At 47.8% G+C, this 14,845-nt stretch overlaps 1 protein-coding gene across 3 annotated transcripts in view; it reads left to right on the top strand.

Moving 5' to 3' along the window:
- Positions 1-14,845, top strand: part of Vac14 (VAC14 component of PIKFYVE complex) — a 102,814-nt gene that overhangs the window by 21,285 nt on the left and 66,684 nt on the right. For all 3 annotated transcript variants that reach the window (XM_034522500.1, XM_076915888.1, XM_076915887.1), the window contains exons 10-12: positions 6,726-6,789; positions 12,749-12,893; positions 13,152-13,217. In XM_034522500.1, coding sequence (XP_034378391.1) covers positions 6,726-6,789; positions 12,749-12,893; positions 13,152-13,217 — 275 coding nt within the window. The remainder of the gene's footprint in view (positions 1-6,725; positions 6,790-12,748; positions 12,894-13,151; positions 13,218-14,845) is intronic.

Genomic DNA, 14,845 nt, shown 5'->3' on the forward strand with positions numbered 1-14,845 from the left:
CTCCCTGCACACCTGCAGGCTGGCCCCTTTGTGTGTGCATGTATTCAAACATACATGTACAGATCCAACCCTCCAGAGCTGATTCTTCCTCCCAAACCACAGAGCCCTCAGTCAGGCAGCCCCTACTCTGTACCCTCTGCCCCAAGCCCCGTCCACCTGCAGCTCCCCAGCGGCCCTATCATTTATGGGATTGTAGTGCAAAGTCCTGTCCCTGAGTCTGTGTCCTTGTGGTACTCAACATGCCTGGCCTGATCCTACTACACCATCACCTTGCCCACTCCCACCACCCTCTCCACCACACCCACCCTGTCATCTGCTAGCTGTCTTGGGTGTTGCAGCACTGGTTCTGGTATGCTTTGCCTGTAAGCAACTGCTTGACCTTCCTTTGACCTCAGCTTCCTAGCTTCCATACTTGGCCTTGCTGCTTAGCCTTTGCAAAGCTTAATTTCCTTACTTGTTGAGTGGGGTAACCCTTGCCACCTAATTTGGAGGGTGGCTGTGAGTTCCAAAATAGATTTTTGCTTGTCTAACAAACACTCTTCGCAACAGGTGCTGTAGTATTTTTTAAAACATGGGTGCTCGTTGATTTAAATTGTGCCCCACAAACCCATTGGCTGAAAATACTAGGTTGTAATATGTTTGAACACATTTAGAACACTTACAGTGGCCAAAGCCATTCATCACAAAGTCTGTTGGAGGAGTTATGTGGAGTTTTGTAAACTCTGTATTGAAAGCAAACCACGATTGTTCTAAGAATACCTCCTTGCAGCATGAGGGGGTTAAGACTTAGGACATCAAGAGCCATTGTAAGTCAGAGCACAGATACGTGTTCCCATAGCAAGACCCTCAGCTGGCCTTCTGCAGTCTTGTTTCTCCTCACTGAGTTCAGAATGAGTAAGTAGCAAATGGGAAAGGAGGCTCTACAGAGGATTCCAGTAGAGAGCTTGTGGCAGCTCCAGTGTGCGTATAGTAAGATCCACCTGTTGGCAAGGCTGACTCTGGCAGAATTTCTCAGCACTGTCTATGGGTACTGCAAGTACAGACAACTCAGATGCAGATCTACCTGTAAGAATGGCTACAGAGCGGGATTACTCTGACACCGGGGGCTGGGGGGATGGTCACAAGGGACTGTACCTAGACACAGGAGAGGGAGCCTGGGCAGTGGGCAGGCACAGCTTCCCAGAAGTCTTGAAACAGCGTGTTTGTTTCTAAACTTCTGACTGGAGAGGAAATACACGCTCCTAAAGAGACGTAGAAGGACTGGGCTTGAATTGCATCACCCAGGACCCTGCTGCCAGCTCCAGTGTGGGGTTGCTGGACTGCAAGTTGGGTTGTTTCTTGGTGTTTTGTTTTAATGTATGAATGTACCCTTGTATCTTTTGTATTTTGTTTTCACACGTGCATGCACGCACACTCGCACAGAATCCTGAGAAATAGATTTACAACTTGAATTTTTTTCAACAACAAGACACATCTTTCCGGGTTAGTCAGCACTAATCTGTACTAATTTATTTTTTAATTGACATTATTTTAAATTATTTTAAACAATTATTTAAATTGTTTTAATATCTTCACAAAGTAGTACAACCATTAATAGTATCCAATTCCAAAACATTTCTATCATCCCCCAGTGAGAAGCTCATACTCCCCCCCCAGCCCTGTGGATTTGCCTGTTGTGAGCATTCATATAATGGAATCATGCAGTGTGTGCCTGATCATATAGCTTCCGTCACATCACTTTTCAGGGTTTCTTCATGTTAGCGTACATTATGTTAGCACTTCTTTATATGGATGAAACTCTTGTTTCATTGTGTGAGTAGATATTGGGGTTATTTCTTCCGCTGTGTGGATATGGGGCTATTCTGTACAGTTTCTTAAATCACAATCTATACTGACTTGCCCTTTTAGCCAGCATTATATAATTAGGTATATTAATAAAGTCAGTCTCTGGACTGGTCATTCAGATATGTCTTTTGTCCTTGGGAACATAGTTTATCATCTCCCAGTTTATTAAGCTGTGCTTCCCTGTTAACTCACTGGCCTTGTATCATTACATCAGATAGACGAAGCTCTAATCTGTTTAACCAGTCTATCATGAATCACTTAGCTACTTCTAATTCCATCTTAGTCCTATAATCCTTGCTAAAAAGAACTTTCATATAGAAAAAAATTTACAAACATCTGTAATTATTTCTTAACGATAAATTTGTAAACTTCTAAGGCTTTTGATATCAGAGTTGCTGCTGAATGCCAGTTTCTAGTCCCAGCAACATGAAGGTTGAGAACCACTGCCCTAATGTGATCCAGTATCCATTTAGGCTTGTATTTCCCCCATGGATTTGCAATCTGTTTTGTTGAGCTTTTGAGTTTATTTTGTTTTGCTTTTTTTCTCCACTTTGAGCCAGGAACAAAGTACATGTAGTGCACTTGACTGAGTGATTATTGTATTACTGTATTGTATCATTGTATTATTGTCTGTCTTCTTTTCTCCTCCAAAACGTTGTAAGAAACTGGGTGCTGAAGAGATGGCTCAGTGGGTAAGCATGAGGTCTGGAGTTTGGATCCCCAGGACTTACATAAAAGGTAGACATGGTGGCACACATCAGTTCTAGGGAGGTAGAAACAGGATCCCCAGAGCAAGTGGCTAGCTAGCCATGTCTAATCAGCAGACGCCATGTTCAGCAGAAGACATATCTCAGTACAGAGAATGAAAAGGAGGACACCTGACATCCACATCTGGCCTCCACATGCACATACACAGGGTCGCCCACACAAGTGGACTCGCAGACAGTCACATACAAGTATATACACCACATATACATACATGTGCAAAAAAAAAATTATATTGGGGAAGATACTGAAGACCAGAAAAAGGTCCTGTTTTACCCACAAACCACCTCCCCAGTCAGTGACTGGCCATAGCATCTATTGACAGAGCTAGCCTATAGCAGATATTCCTGTGGCGAGCTGCCTCATGGTGAGTTCCTACCTGCGCCTGTCTTCTGTCTGTCTTCTTGAGACAGGGCCTTGGCTGCATCACCCAAGCCAGGGTTCAACTCTGCATCACCCTCTGTCAGCCTCTGGAGTGCTAGAGTACCAGGAGGGCAATACCATTCCTGCCAAGTCATGTATGTCTGATCTGTGTTGCTTGTGGAGAGGAGACTGAGTGGAAATAGAGGCTCTGGCTAAGGAGATTTGAGATTCAGGCTTGGTACCCTAACATTTCATCCACAGATGTGCAGGTTCCTATAAGACCAGGAGAATAGGCTTCAGGGGTATGGACCTTAGCTATGGGGTCAGCCTGCCCTTCCCATCACTCCCTGCATCTTCTTTCCACCTGTTTCCAGGCCCTGCACACCATGACATAAGTAGGGTGACTGCTACAACAGGCGTGGCCTGCTGCCACAGTCTTCCCTCCTCCGCTCTTGTGACTAGGGAAGGCAGGTGGCAGTGTGGGCCTCTTACTTAACACAGACGTAAAGATCTCCTTTACCGGGAAGGAAGAAGGACCGTAGGCTATTTTTGGAATAGGCTAAGGACTTGGTTTATTATTTTTAGAAAATATTTCATTTGTAAACTTTAAAACTTAAGAAGTGTTTGAATGACAGTAGGGACAATGATAGTCGTCACCTGTAACAGAACAGCTGGAGTGATGCTGCATTGTAATCCTTGGGCTATGGAGGCAGGAGGATTAGGAATTCAAGGTTGATCCTTCCTACATAGAGAGTTCGAAGCCAGCCTGGGCTACATGAGACCTTGTCTTTAAAAAGTCAAAACAAACAAAACTTCACATAATAAATATCTGTGGCTCCCTCAAGCTTGATATAAATGACTGAATGAATGAACGAGTGAAAAGAAGGTACAGCTCCTCCTTATAGAAGATTCCAGCTAAAAGCAGGGAGACTGGAGGTATGGCTGTAGTCATAGTACACTTGCCTAGCATGTGCAGGAACATGTAGAATGGGGTACTTTTCGTGTGAGCACATAGTACTGAGCTGGCCCTTAGGAGAGCCGATGGCTGCAAAAGCACTTCCAGCACGGAGAAGCCTGAGCCCTCCCCAGCCTTCCATGGGAATGAGGCATTTCTTAAATGCTCAGGCCCTGGTAACTGAACAGAAACATCTTACTCCGCAGTCAGATGATACTATGATTCCTGGCCTCTCATAGCACCTTGCCCTCCTTAGAATGATGCACAGTGACATCCAGCCCTGGGTCTGGACCCCAACCCCTGTTATCCAGCTGTGAGACCCTGGGCAAGTCTTCTGACCTTGCCTCCCTTCTTCGCCTCTGTGACAGTCCTGGCACCGTTAGCTTGTCCCAGTAAATGAGCTAACATCTGTTGGCTGTTGAGAAGTATTCCTCATGCATCCTAACAGCTATGTAAGCATTTGTTACGTAAATGAATGGACTGCTTTGTCAGGGACTTGAACACTCTCCTCTCATCTGCTTTTCTCTTTTTATTTTATTTACGTGTGTGTGTGTGTGTGTGTGTGTGTGTGTGTGTGTGTGTGCGCGCGCATGTTGTACACAAAGGTGTGCAACAGAAACGAAACCATGGCCTCATTCATGTTAGGCAAATACCTCCCTGTGTGACTTTTTGCTTGACTTGAAGACTGTTTCCTGTGTTGAGTGTTAGTCTGACAGTGAAATGCATTATAAATGTATTCTCTGAGCAACTTTGTAAAATTGGTTTTCAATTTCAATTAGCCTTGCAGGTTTTTTCCTTTATAATTTTTGTCTATTGGCCTGGTTGAGAAATTTTTACCATGCTTCTTTGTCAAGAAATTTTGAACTCAAGCCTGACTGAGAAGCTCTGACAATTTAGAACAGGGGGCAGGTAACTGTGACAAAAATCCCAAGCAGAAACTATGACAATTTTTTCCAATTTTTTCTCTGTCTCTGTCTGCCTGCCTGCCTGCCTGCCTGGCTCCACTCCTCCTCCCCCTTGTGCCCCACTCTCCTTTTTCTTTCTCAATGTGTGTATGTGACTCTTCTGGAAAAATTCCAGGCTCCTGATACTGTCTGATTTAAAACGAGTCATGGAATGCCTTTTATCCTTAGTTTCTCATCTCCACAAGACTGCCACTCTATAATCTATTATCTTTTCCTAAATTTAAAAGATGACTTTAAGTATACAGAAAAAGAATAAAGAGCTCCTTATGTGTCATTCTCTGAGCTGTCTGGAACTTTGTTAGGACCCTGCTGGCCCCAACCTACACCTAGCCTGACTGTCTCCAGTTGTCCCCGCCTATTCCTTTGAGTGTAAAACTCCACATGACACTTATTGCTGTCCTCTAAATCACCTCCAATCTGTGACACTTATGAAGGGCTGGTCGGTCACTTTGCTGACTGCCTCTCCACATGAGTTGGTCTTACATTTTTCTCATGCTTCTTGGAGTTAGGCACTTCGGATGGACATGACAGAAGTCCCTTGTCTACAGCTCATCCTGTGGGCTACATTGGCTCAGGACTGACTGGTAACACTGGCCCTATATCTGAGCACATCATGCTGCTGGCCCCTCCTCCTTTCCTTCATGCTCTAAGCTGTGCCATTGCCTGGCCAGTACTGGAGTCAGAATAGGGCCCCGCTGGCAGCCTTCTAGATGCACACAGTCTTGGCTCTTTAGGTAACTTAATTAGGTGCCAAAAGAAAAGGGATGGAATTATCTCAGTCCTGTTCTGCTCGAGTTCTGTAGCAGAAAGCTAAGTATAGTAAAGGTTTTGAACTGTCCACATGCTGAGGGACTTGTGCAGAGTTCAAGGTTACAGTTCTCTCCCAGAATCATTTTAACCCTGTAACTGAGGCTTTGTGTACTCTACATACCCAGCTGGACATGTACAGTTCAGCAGCTTTTGTCTACTCACTGAGCTGTGTAATTATCACAACCAATGTTAGAACATCATCAATGGCCTAGAGTCCTTACCCATCACACCCCATACTCCCAAACTCCCTCTAACCTCCCTTCTCTCCCCAGACTTACCTGTTCTAGGCGTTTCTTATGAATGGAATCTTACTCTGTAGTCTTTTTGAATTGGCTTGTTTGACTCAGCATGTCATTAAAGTTCATCCATTCTGTAACCTGTTCCGCTTTCTTGCTAAGTAATATTTCAGCTGGTTTATCCATTCATAGGCATGTGGGCTGGCTTCCCCTTTCAACTATGGTAGATGGTTGCACTGGTGTACTATGCAGGATACAGGCTTCCATTGCTCTTGGGTGGAGCTCTTAGAGCAGGATTGCTGGGCCACCTGCGTTTAACTTCTGAGGAACTGCCAGCCTGTTGTACAAAGTGGCAACACTGTTTCCCATTTCCACCAGTGATGCATACCTTGCCAACACTTGCATTTTCTTCCTTTCTGCCTTTAGCCCTCCTGGTGAGTATGAAGTAGCATCATGTTGTGAACTTGGCCTACATTCCTTGCTGGCTACAATATTAAATAACCTAAGTCATGTACAGCCACTGCCCTTGGACCTTCAGGCCTTCCTGAAATATCCCATTTGTATTCAGCATGAGTGTCTCCAGCTTGTGAGAGCCCTATGCCTAGAAATGCTTGGGCCTGGCTGTTGTCCCCTGAGCACTGGGGCCTGCAGAAGCATTGTATCCTGGCCTTCCTTTGAGGAGCCTAGTGGAGGAGTGGGTGCTGGTGGGGAGAGAGCAGGGTCTTGTTTCTACAAACAAGTAGGCATGCTTCATCAAGCATCACCTCGTCCCTCTTCCTCCCACAGGAGGTCCAGGTGGTTCCTGTGACTCGAGCTTTGGAAGTGGCATCAATGTCTTCACCTCAGCCAGGTAAGTGCTTTGTGAAAAGCCAGTGGTCCAAATCTTTCTGGGTGTAAGAGATTGCAGCAAAGACCCAAGGAAAACTGTCTGAGGCCACTCTTTGGGGAGTATCTGATACACAAAGGAGGTACTTGAGGAAACCGGAAGGACACCACAGGAACCCCAGATAGTCTTTGGGAAAGATTGGAAGCCACTGAAGGTCTGTAAATAAATGCACATTCTAGAAACCCAGACGTGTGGTGATAGCTTTGAGGCTGCAGGCCCCTTCTGCCCAGCATCTTTTCCTTATCCAAGGCAAGGCAGACAGACTCTGGGCCTGGGAGGCATGGAATAAAAGAAGGAAGGAAGGGCATAGAAGGCAGAAGAGTGAGCCAGGCACAGGCTCTCTTCTGCCTTCTCCCAGGATGGGTGTCATAGCACAGGCTTCCACAGGGGGGCAGTACAGGCCAGGGAGCAAAGTCCTATCCTGCCTTGCCAACCCCTAGGGAGAGAACTGTCATGGTTCTCTCCTAGGCTGTGTCTACTGACCTGCCTGCTGAAGCTGTTTCTTTGAAGCATTAGCACCTGTGCCTAAAGTGAATGACAATTCTCCTACAACAATTTCCTCTGAACTTAATGTTGAACCTGTACCTGGGGAGCCAGTCAATGTAAGGAGAAAGTATAAAGAGTCAGCCCATAAATATGATCCTGACTTCAGTACACTTTAATGGGAAACAACAAAGTAACAAAGACAGCAAATTTCTAGGAGACGGCAGAACTGTAGAGAAAGTGGTTGTGCCACAGAGGGGTAAGGGACCAAACCACTGGCTGGTGAAATGCTCCCAGAGCCGGGCTCTGTGCTCACCTGGTGTCAGACCATTGGGCTTGCTAGTCCCGGGGTTGACAGCACCATTATATCTATTTTAGGGATGAAGAGGGCTGAGGAAATAGGCTACTCTGTACAGACTGGATTTAGGAGAAGGTCCTGTAGCTGGGGAAAACAGACAGCAGCTTGGAGAGAAGCTGGCAGGATGGAAGATGTGTTTGAGAAGTAGACTTGCCAGCTTTTCTGATAAACAGAATGGAGCCGATGAGAGAAATGGGAAGGGTGGCCTCTAGGTGTTAGCTAAGCTAGACCAGGCTGTCCTGGCACATTCCTAAGCTGGACTGCAAGGAAAATGAAATGTGACTCAGGCTGTCTAGACTCTGCCCAGGGGGTGCAAGGCATCTTCAGAGAGGAGCAGAGCAGTGTGGACACTGGGTTTTGGAACTCAGGGTTGGAGGAATGGGCAGAGGTGCAGGGCATCTGTGAGTTCTCTGAAGATTTCAGCAGTAGGCGGAGCCAGTGAGGGGATTTATGAGCTCCCACTTGTAGCCAGAAAACTTGTTTTACTTAGCACTGTACTCTGGACTACAGAGACTGTCATGCTTCAGCGGGTGATGGTGAAATGGAGGAACAGAGGCTGTGTGACATGGGCTACAGGGCGGCACGACGTCTGCCACGTTGCTTGCAGTTTGGAAGCATGCTCAGCTGGACAGGCCTACAGAGACTTGCGTTCCTCTGTGCAGATCACAAACCAGCGAGCTGGAGCCAGTGTTAGTTCCCCATACCTGTCACTCAGGAGACAATACTAAATCCAGCCTTTGAAAACACACGCAGGGAAACAACACACAAGATTAGCCCATGTGCTACACTGGTGCAGGAAGGCCATCTTGTGGCAGCACCATGGCATGCAGCCCTGCCTATGCTTGGAAGGAATAACCACAGGAGTTGTGAGAACAGATCAGATGCTCAGAGCCTCTGGCCTGCTCCCTCCATGGCCACTGAGCTCTCACAGATGGCATCATTCAGGGTGATGCAAAACAAGCTGCCCTCCCATCTTCTTGTGTGTTGCTTCTCCAGAGCACTACCCAGATAGCCAGCTAAGAACAGTGGCTAGAGGGAAGGTTGTTCCTGTCCTTGGCCTCTTGGTGGTCCCCAGCCTTTAGGAAGTCTAATGAAAGCTGTGTAGAAAAATATACACCCACACAGAATTCTGAGTCCATAGCCAGTCAGGGATCAGACTGGGTACAGGGTGTCAGTGTATTAAGAGCATAGATGCCTTCTGTCCCTGTCTGGGGCCCAGGCTAAGCCATTAAGAGACCCACTGAATAAACAGGTGACATCTCTGAGTGGATAGGCAGTCACGCAGCACCGGTCAAAGGGGTCTAATCTCCTCTACCCTCCACAGTGCTGGAGGTTTGTGTGAGGTTGAAGACTGGCTCCTTGAGGAGAGGTGGAGAAAAGACGTATGAATGGAGAAAGTGTGGTGGAAAGCAAGACAAAGCAGAGGGAGGATTTCAGTTCTGCTGTCTGTATGCCAGGTGCACCTCTCTTCTGAAGAAAAAGGGGCCCAGTTCTCATCCTGCGGGCTCTGTGTAAACTGTGGGGGTGGTGACCACATTGACCCAGAGAGGACTGACTGGGATGTCAATGAGTTAAGTACGTGAAAAGCCTGGAGCAGTGCCTGGCAGACAGGACGAACTTGGTTACATGGGCTACCCTGGTTATCACAAGGACCTCCTTATCCCCATAATCAAAGCAAGGAGATAGGATGGAGAGGTTAAGTTCTTGTTGGAAGCCACCTCACTAATTAGTGATGAGGTGAAGATCCAAGCTAAGCCTTTCTGAGTCCATATCACCAGCATTTGGCTGGTGGGTTATTGTTAGGAAAGTGCACATTGGCCTCTAACACATTTGGCAGGTTTTTAGATAGGTGTCACTGTGCAGACATACTCCTGACAACTAGGGCCTTGCCAATGTCCATTCAGGACTGTTCTCCTGGCGTGGTTGGCTGCCCCGAACCACAACCAGCAGAAAAGTCTAGAAGTTGGTGCTGCCCAACTTTGAGTGACACTGCCAATTTTAAAAACTGCACTGACCTGATGTTTTAAAAAGGCAGCACTTAATTCAGAAGCTCTGTCTTTAGAGTTATCTTTCTTCCAGTTTGATTTCGTCTGTCATGTGAGTAGAATAGAGAGTTAAACACTACAGAAATACAGTGCTGCCTCCCAGAAAGACCCACTGACTGGATGTTGTATACTGGTGGCATCAGAAGCATGGTTGGGCAATTCTGTGCTTTGAGCTGCAACAGTGTAGTGCAGATGGATATTGTAGTACATGTTCATGTAATAGTCATTATGAGGTGCTTTAGGGGGGGAAATGCTTGCTGAAGATACCTTGAAATAACTCAGAATCTCTTAGGAGTGACTTGTCTAGACATACTGGAACCAGTATAGAAATGTATTTTAAACCTCCCGTGAGTACTGTTCTGTTCATGATGGCTTAGCCAGAGCAAAGGACACTGCATCTCAGGCTTGGCCCAGTAGAGGGAAGCTAAACCCTTTGGGCAAGCACACCCCACTCTGGGGAGATCCCACAGCTCCAGTTCTCCACAAGCACAGGCAGAGCTCAGCACCGCACCAGAGCCGCTGAGAGCCGCCTGCTCAAGGGCAGATGGGATCCTGAGCTTACTCTGCTGGCCAGTAAGATAAGTGTGCAGCTGCTTCCCTGCTTCCCAGGACCTTCACCTTGAACCAGCCAAGGGAAGAGGACTCAAAGGGTATCTCCAGCTAAGAAAATGAGTTCTCAGTCCTTGGCCTCTTGGCTTTGGTGCATCTCACACTGCTCTGGTCCCAGGTTTCCTCCTCTGTGCATTGGCAGATTGCCTGAACCTTGAAGTCCCTTCCATGACCACATGGTTGTTGGTTGAGGCTGACACTTTGCTGGGGGTTGGGGGAGGAGGTGTCATTGGAGAGTGTCATCATCTCCAGCGCTGCCAGTTTTCTTTACTGTGTGGTCTTGACGGGGCACAAACCGTCTGAGGGGACAGCCAGGGATGGTTCAGCTGAGGTGTAGCAGGTCTTCAGGCATGTGCGTGCACGCACACAAGCACATGCACACACATACAGAGAGAGAGAGGGAGAGAAAGAGAAAGAGAAAGAGAACGAGAACATTCTGACCACCTTGTGGCTCCTGCTAGAAGAGAAACCCACTGTAGACCCTAGGGCACCAGGCTATCAAAGAATGGCTGAGAAGGAGACCGTTACCCTTCGATAAGGCCCTGGACTGTGGCGGGCATCCTCTTTACCACTGAGACAGAGCTGTTCTAGCCACAAGACCTTGTAGGCCAAAAAAAAGAGCAAACCTTGGGCACCACTCTGGAAAGAGTTCCATAAGAGTCCAGCCCAGGACAGAGAAAACCAAGACCTGGACATGAGACGGCAAGTTCTGGCCATCAGCAACAGAGAGAGCCAGGGTATGGAGAAATCCTGAAAGCCAGCATGGATGGACAGCACCCCATGACTGTGGAGCCCCTGACCTGGGATGGGCTCTTGATAGAAAATGCATGCCGGAGTTCAAAGACTAGGACTCAAGAAGGATGTAGAACATTTCGTTAGGAGTCTTCATGTTCATCTTATTGATTGTATATTGATTTGCTAATGCTGGGGCTTAGGTAAAACATGAAAGCTAACTTCAGCTTGGAAACTAAAATATGTGGAAGCCCATCTGTGGCTCAACTGTGTTTCTGTTGGACAGAGAGCAGGACAAAGGGCTTGAATAGCCACTGGCTCTGCCTATCATTTGCTGCCAAAACCTTGACAGTGTGAAATGCTCAAAATCCATCAGGAACTCCTAGTCACATGACTCCTGGAATAGCACAGTGGCTGCCTTCTTCTGTGCAAAGGCCCTATTCTGGGTTCTGTGGCTGTGTCACATCATCTGATTCCCCCTGAGAATGGGATGCCTGCTCTCAACCCTGAAGCAGGCACCAGAGAAATACCAGCGTGTATTAAACAGCAATTCTTCCTGTAGGAATAGAGCCACACCCCTTAGAAATCATAACACATGAGCTTCAGGGAGTCTGCAGGCTCATGAGGAAAGTACAGCCATCAAGTTCTTAGTGCAGATGAATAATTGAGTAGCCTGGAAAGGTCAAGGAAGACCGTTGTGCACAGCTGCACAGTGGAGCCGCCTGACCCCAGTACTCAGGACATACAGCCTGCACTGCATCACTGTGAGGGAATGCAGTTAGAAGAGGTTAGAAGAAGTTAAAAGAGGGGCCTCCAGCTCCCTAAAGTTTCCTGCCTGTGCTGCCCCCACCTTGGAAACCTGGCCTCACCTGAGTGCCACCACATAGTGACACACACCTCTAATCCCAGCACTCAGGAGGCAGAAGCAGGTGGATCTCTTGAGTTTCAGGAGAGCCAGTTTGCTCAGAGCTTCTTAGTCTCTGAGCAGCACTTGGCCTCCCCCAAGTTTCTGGTGCCCTTTCTGTTAGCAGAGATCAGAGAGCTTCAGCTTTTGGGAATTCCAGGCCTGGCTAAACTACAGCACTGCCTGAATAATCTTGTGTTCTCTCAGGCAGGTTCCACCTCATCCCCTGTTTCAATGAGCATTTCTACTCAGAAGGCAACCCTCCAGCTTCTCTAGGACAGATCCTGTGCTAGGTGCAAGGGTGACAAAATGACAAGCCAATAGTCTTCATTTGCCTGTGAAGGGTCTTGGATGCCATAGAGTGTTTCGGGGACCTGCCCTTGTGTTGTTGGACATATTAGTTTGGTTTCATGAGCAAAACATCTGGCTTGGTGCCCTGGGGATGCTAAGCATCTAGAATGTTGAGATCAGAGGTCTGATGTGGGCTAACACTGCCTGTGAGTCAAGCTGGTGCTGGGTAAAGGAAAGTGAAGTGACCCAGACTCCAGCTAAATGGCTTCCTCCTTCCCTCATAGGGATAGCATAGCTGCACCCAAACTGTGCTCCTTCAAAGGACAAAAGGAAGCAGAGAAGCAAGCACTTCTTGGAGCCACTGAACTGAGCCAAGTGACTGCCATCTGCTTAGCTGTTTGTCAGTCCCCAGGGTAGAAGTGTGGTTCTGAGTGCAGACCCAGGGTGCTGCAGCTCATGGGGAGAAAATGGCTCAAGGCTTCATTTTGGTCTTACCTACAGCACTGACAGGGCTCCAGTTACCCTGCACCTGGATGGGATTGTGCAAGTCCTGAACTGCCACCTTAGTGACACGACCATTGGGATGATGACCAGGATTGCTGTTCTGAAGTGGCTCTACCATCTCTACATCAAAACTCCCCGCAAGGTGAGCTTGGACCCAGCTCTGCAGAAGGCCAGTGGTCATCTAAAGGTCCACCTTGGGTTTCTAGGGCCTGCCTAGGCTCAGTGTTGGGGTTATGACCAGCTACAGAAAGCCTGGCAAGCAGAAGAGTGTCAGGTGCCCTGGGGGCCAGAGAGGGAGCAGAGGGGGTTGGGGGGAGACTGAAAGACCAGTAGCATGTTGTTTACTAAGCCCAGTGTCTGAGTCAGGGAACTCACGAGTACCCTCTTCTCTGCTCTCCAGATGTTCCGGCACACAGACAGCCTCTTCCCCATCCTACTTCAGACATTATCTGATGAATCTGATGAGGTAGGTCCCCAATCCCAGCCTTCTGTATGAAGTACCAGTTATCCAGCCTTCCTGTCAGTGAGCCGTGGGAGTCTTTGTAGCTTAGCTAGGCTTGACTGGTTGCTGTGTTCTTAACTAAAACTGCATATAGCATTCTGAGGAAGGACATTTCTTCTGTAGGTCCTTCTGGAATACTTGTGACAGGACATAAGTTTATAACAAACTCTGCCTGAGTTTGTTTTCCCTGGAAGGTAGTTGTGAGTGTGGCTTTAAGATCAGCTGGCTTGAGGACAAAATATAGCCTCGCCTTGCTGCCCAAACTGCTCAGCCTCAGTCTCCTCTGTCTGCTGAGGACAGCAGTAAAGCCTGTGTTTTGGAATGAAATGGACATGTGGAAAGGGCTACGTGGTTGTATTGTTTCAGCTCTACTCCACTTGGGCCACCAACTTAAAATTGGTTCCAAAGCCTTGCTTTATTGGGGTGCTCACAAGCTACTATTGTGAAAGGGAGAGGTGCCTAGGTGGAGACAGGGCTCTCCAGCTCAGAGTTCCTCTACCTTCATTCTCAGCATCATTTGCCCCAGAGTTTGAGGAGGAGGTTCTTTCCAGGGCTCCCCTGCCTCCCAGCCAAGGGGCAGGGCATGCCTTGCAGGGACACAGTCCTCCACCATCAGAGTCGATCCTTCTGGCTGTGTATTAGATGCTAATTGGTGGTCTAAGCCATGACATAGCCCTCTCCCTTTTCTGGAGAGTCACTATGATGGATGGGTCGAGCCTTGTATTCACACAGCAGTTGCCATATGACTTACCCTGTTGCATGGGGCCAGACAGGGTTGGGATTGGGAGAAGAGGCCATTGCTCAACTTCCTTGGAATGATGCAGCTTAGTCTTCCCTGGGCTAGTATGAGGCTCACTTAGGGCCTTGGCAACTGCCCTGCAACCTGAACTTGCTTTCTTGAACCTAGGCTGATGAGAGAAGCCAACAAACAGGTATCACCCTCCTGGCCCTCTTACCTTTCTAGAAAAATCCCAAACCGGTGGTCTGTGCATACCCTTGGCTCCTCCTGCACACATACAACCTCTTTTCTCTCTCTCCCTCCCAACCCCTTGCAGTTTGAAACCCAGGTGGATGTGTGGCCCAGTTCTGCTGTGAGCTGGGAATGACTCACCAGGGAGCTGGGCCCACAGTCCAAGCAAAAAGAAAGGGGAGACTCTGCTGATTGGCTCTCTCCATGGAGCTTCACTGGAAGCAGCTGAGTTTTCAGTCCTTTAAATTGAGTTGTTTAATCCCATCCAGCCGCCTTTGCTTGGAATTGGCGCGTGTGTGTGTGTGTGTGTGTGTGTGTGTGTGTGTGTGTGTGTGTGTAGCAGGAGCACAGGAGATACAGTCCATTAAACTGCTCTGTTCAGGTTGCGGCTGTGGAAACTCGATTTTCTGAAGTGCTAAATGTTGTCGGGGCTTTGGGGCACATTTTGTGGGCCTCATGAGAAGAGATTAAAGCTGATCTTGGGGACAGTTTTGTGGGGGATGGCGGTGCTGTGAGAGAATGGCTTCTCTTTCCTGCCTTTTGAATCTGGGTACCTTGATAATCACTGGTGAGTCTGGTTTATGCCACACTTTCATTACTCACTGGGATACTGTTCCTGAGT

The sequence above is a fragment of the Arvicanthis niloticus genome, chromosome 18 (genome assembly GCF_011762505.2).
Source record: "Arvicanthis niloticus isolate mArvNil1 chromosome 18, mArvNil1.pat.X, whole genome shotgun sequence".
Taxonomy (NCBI): Eukaryota; Metazoa; Chordata; class Mammalia; order Rodentia; family Muridae; genus Arvicanthis; species Arvicanthis niloticus.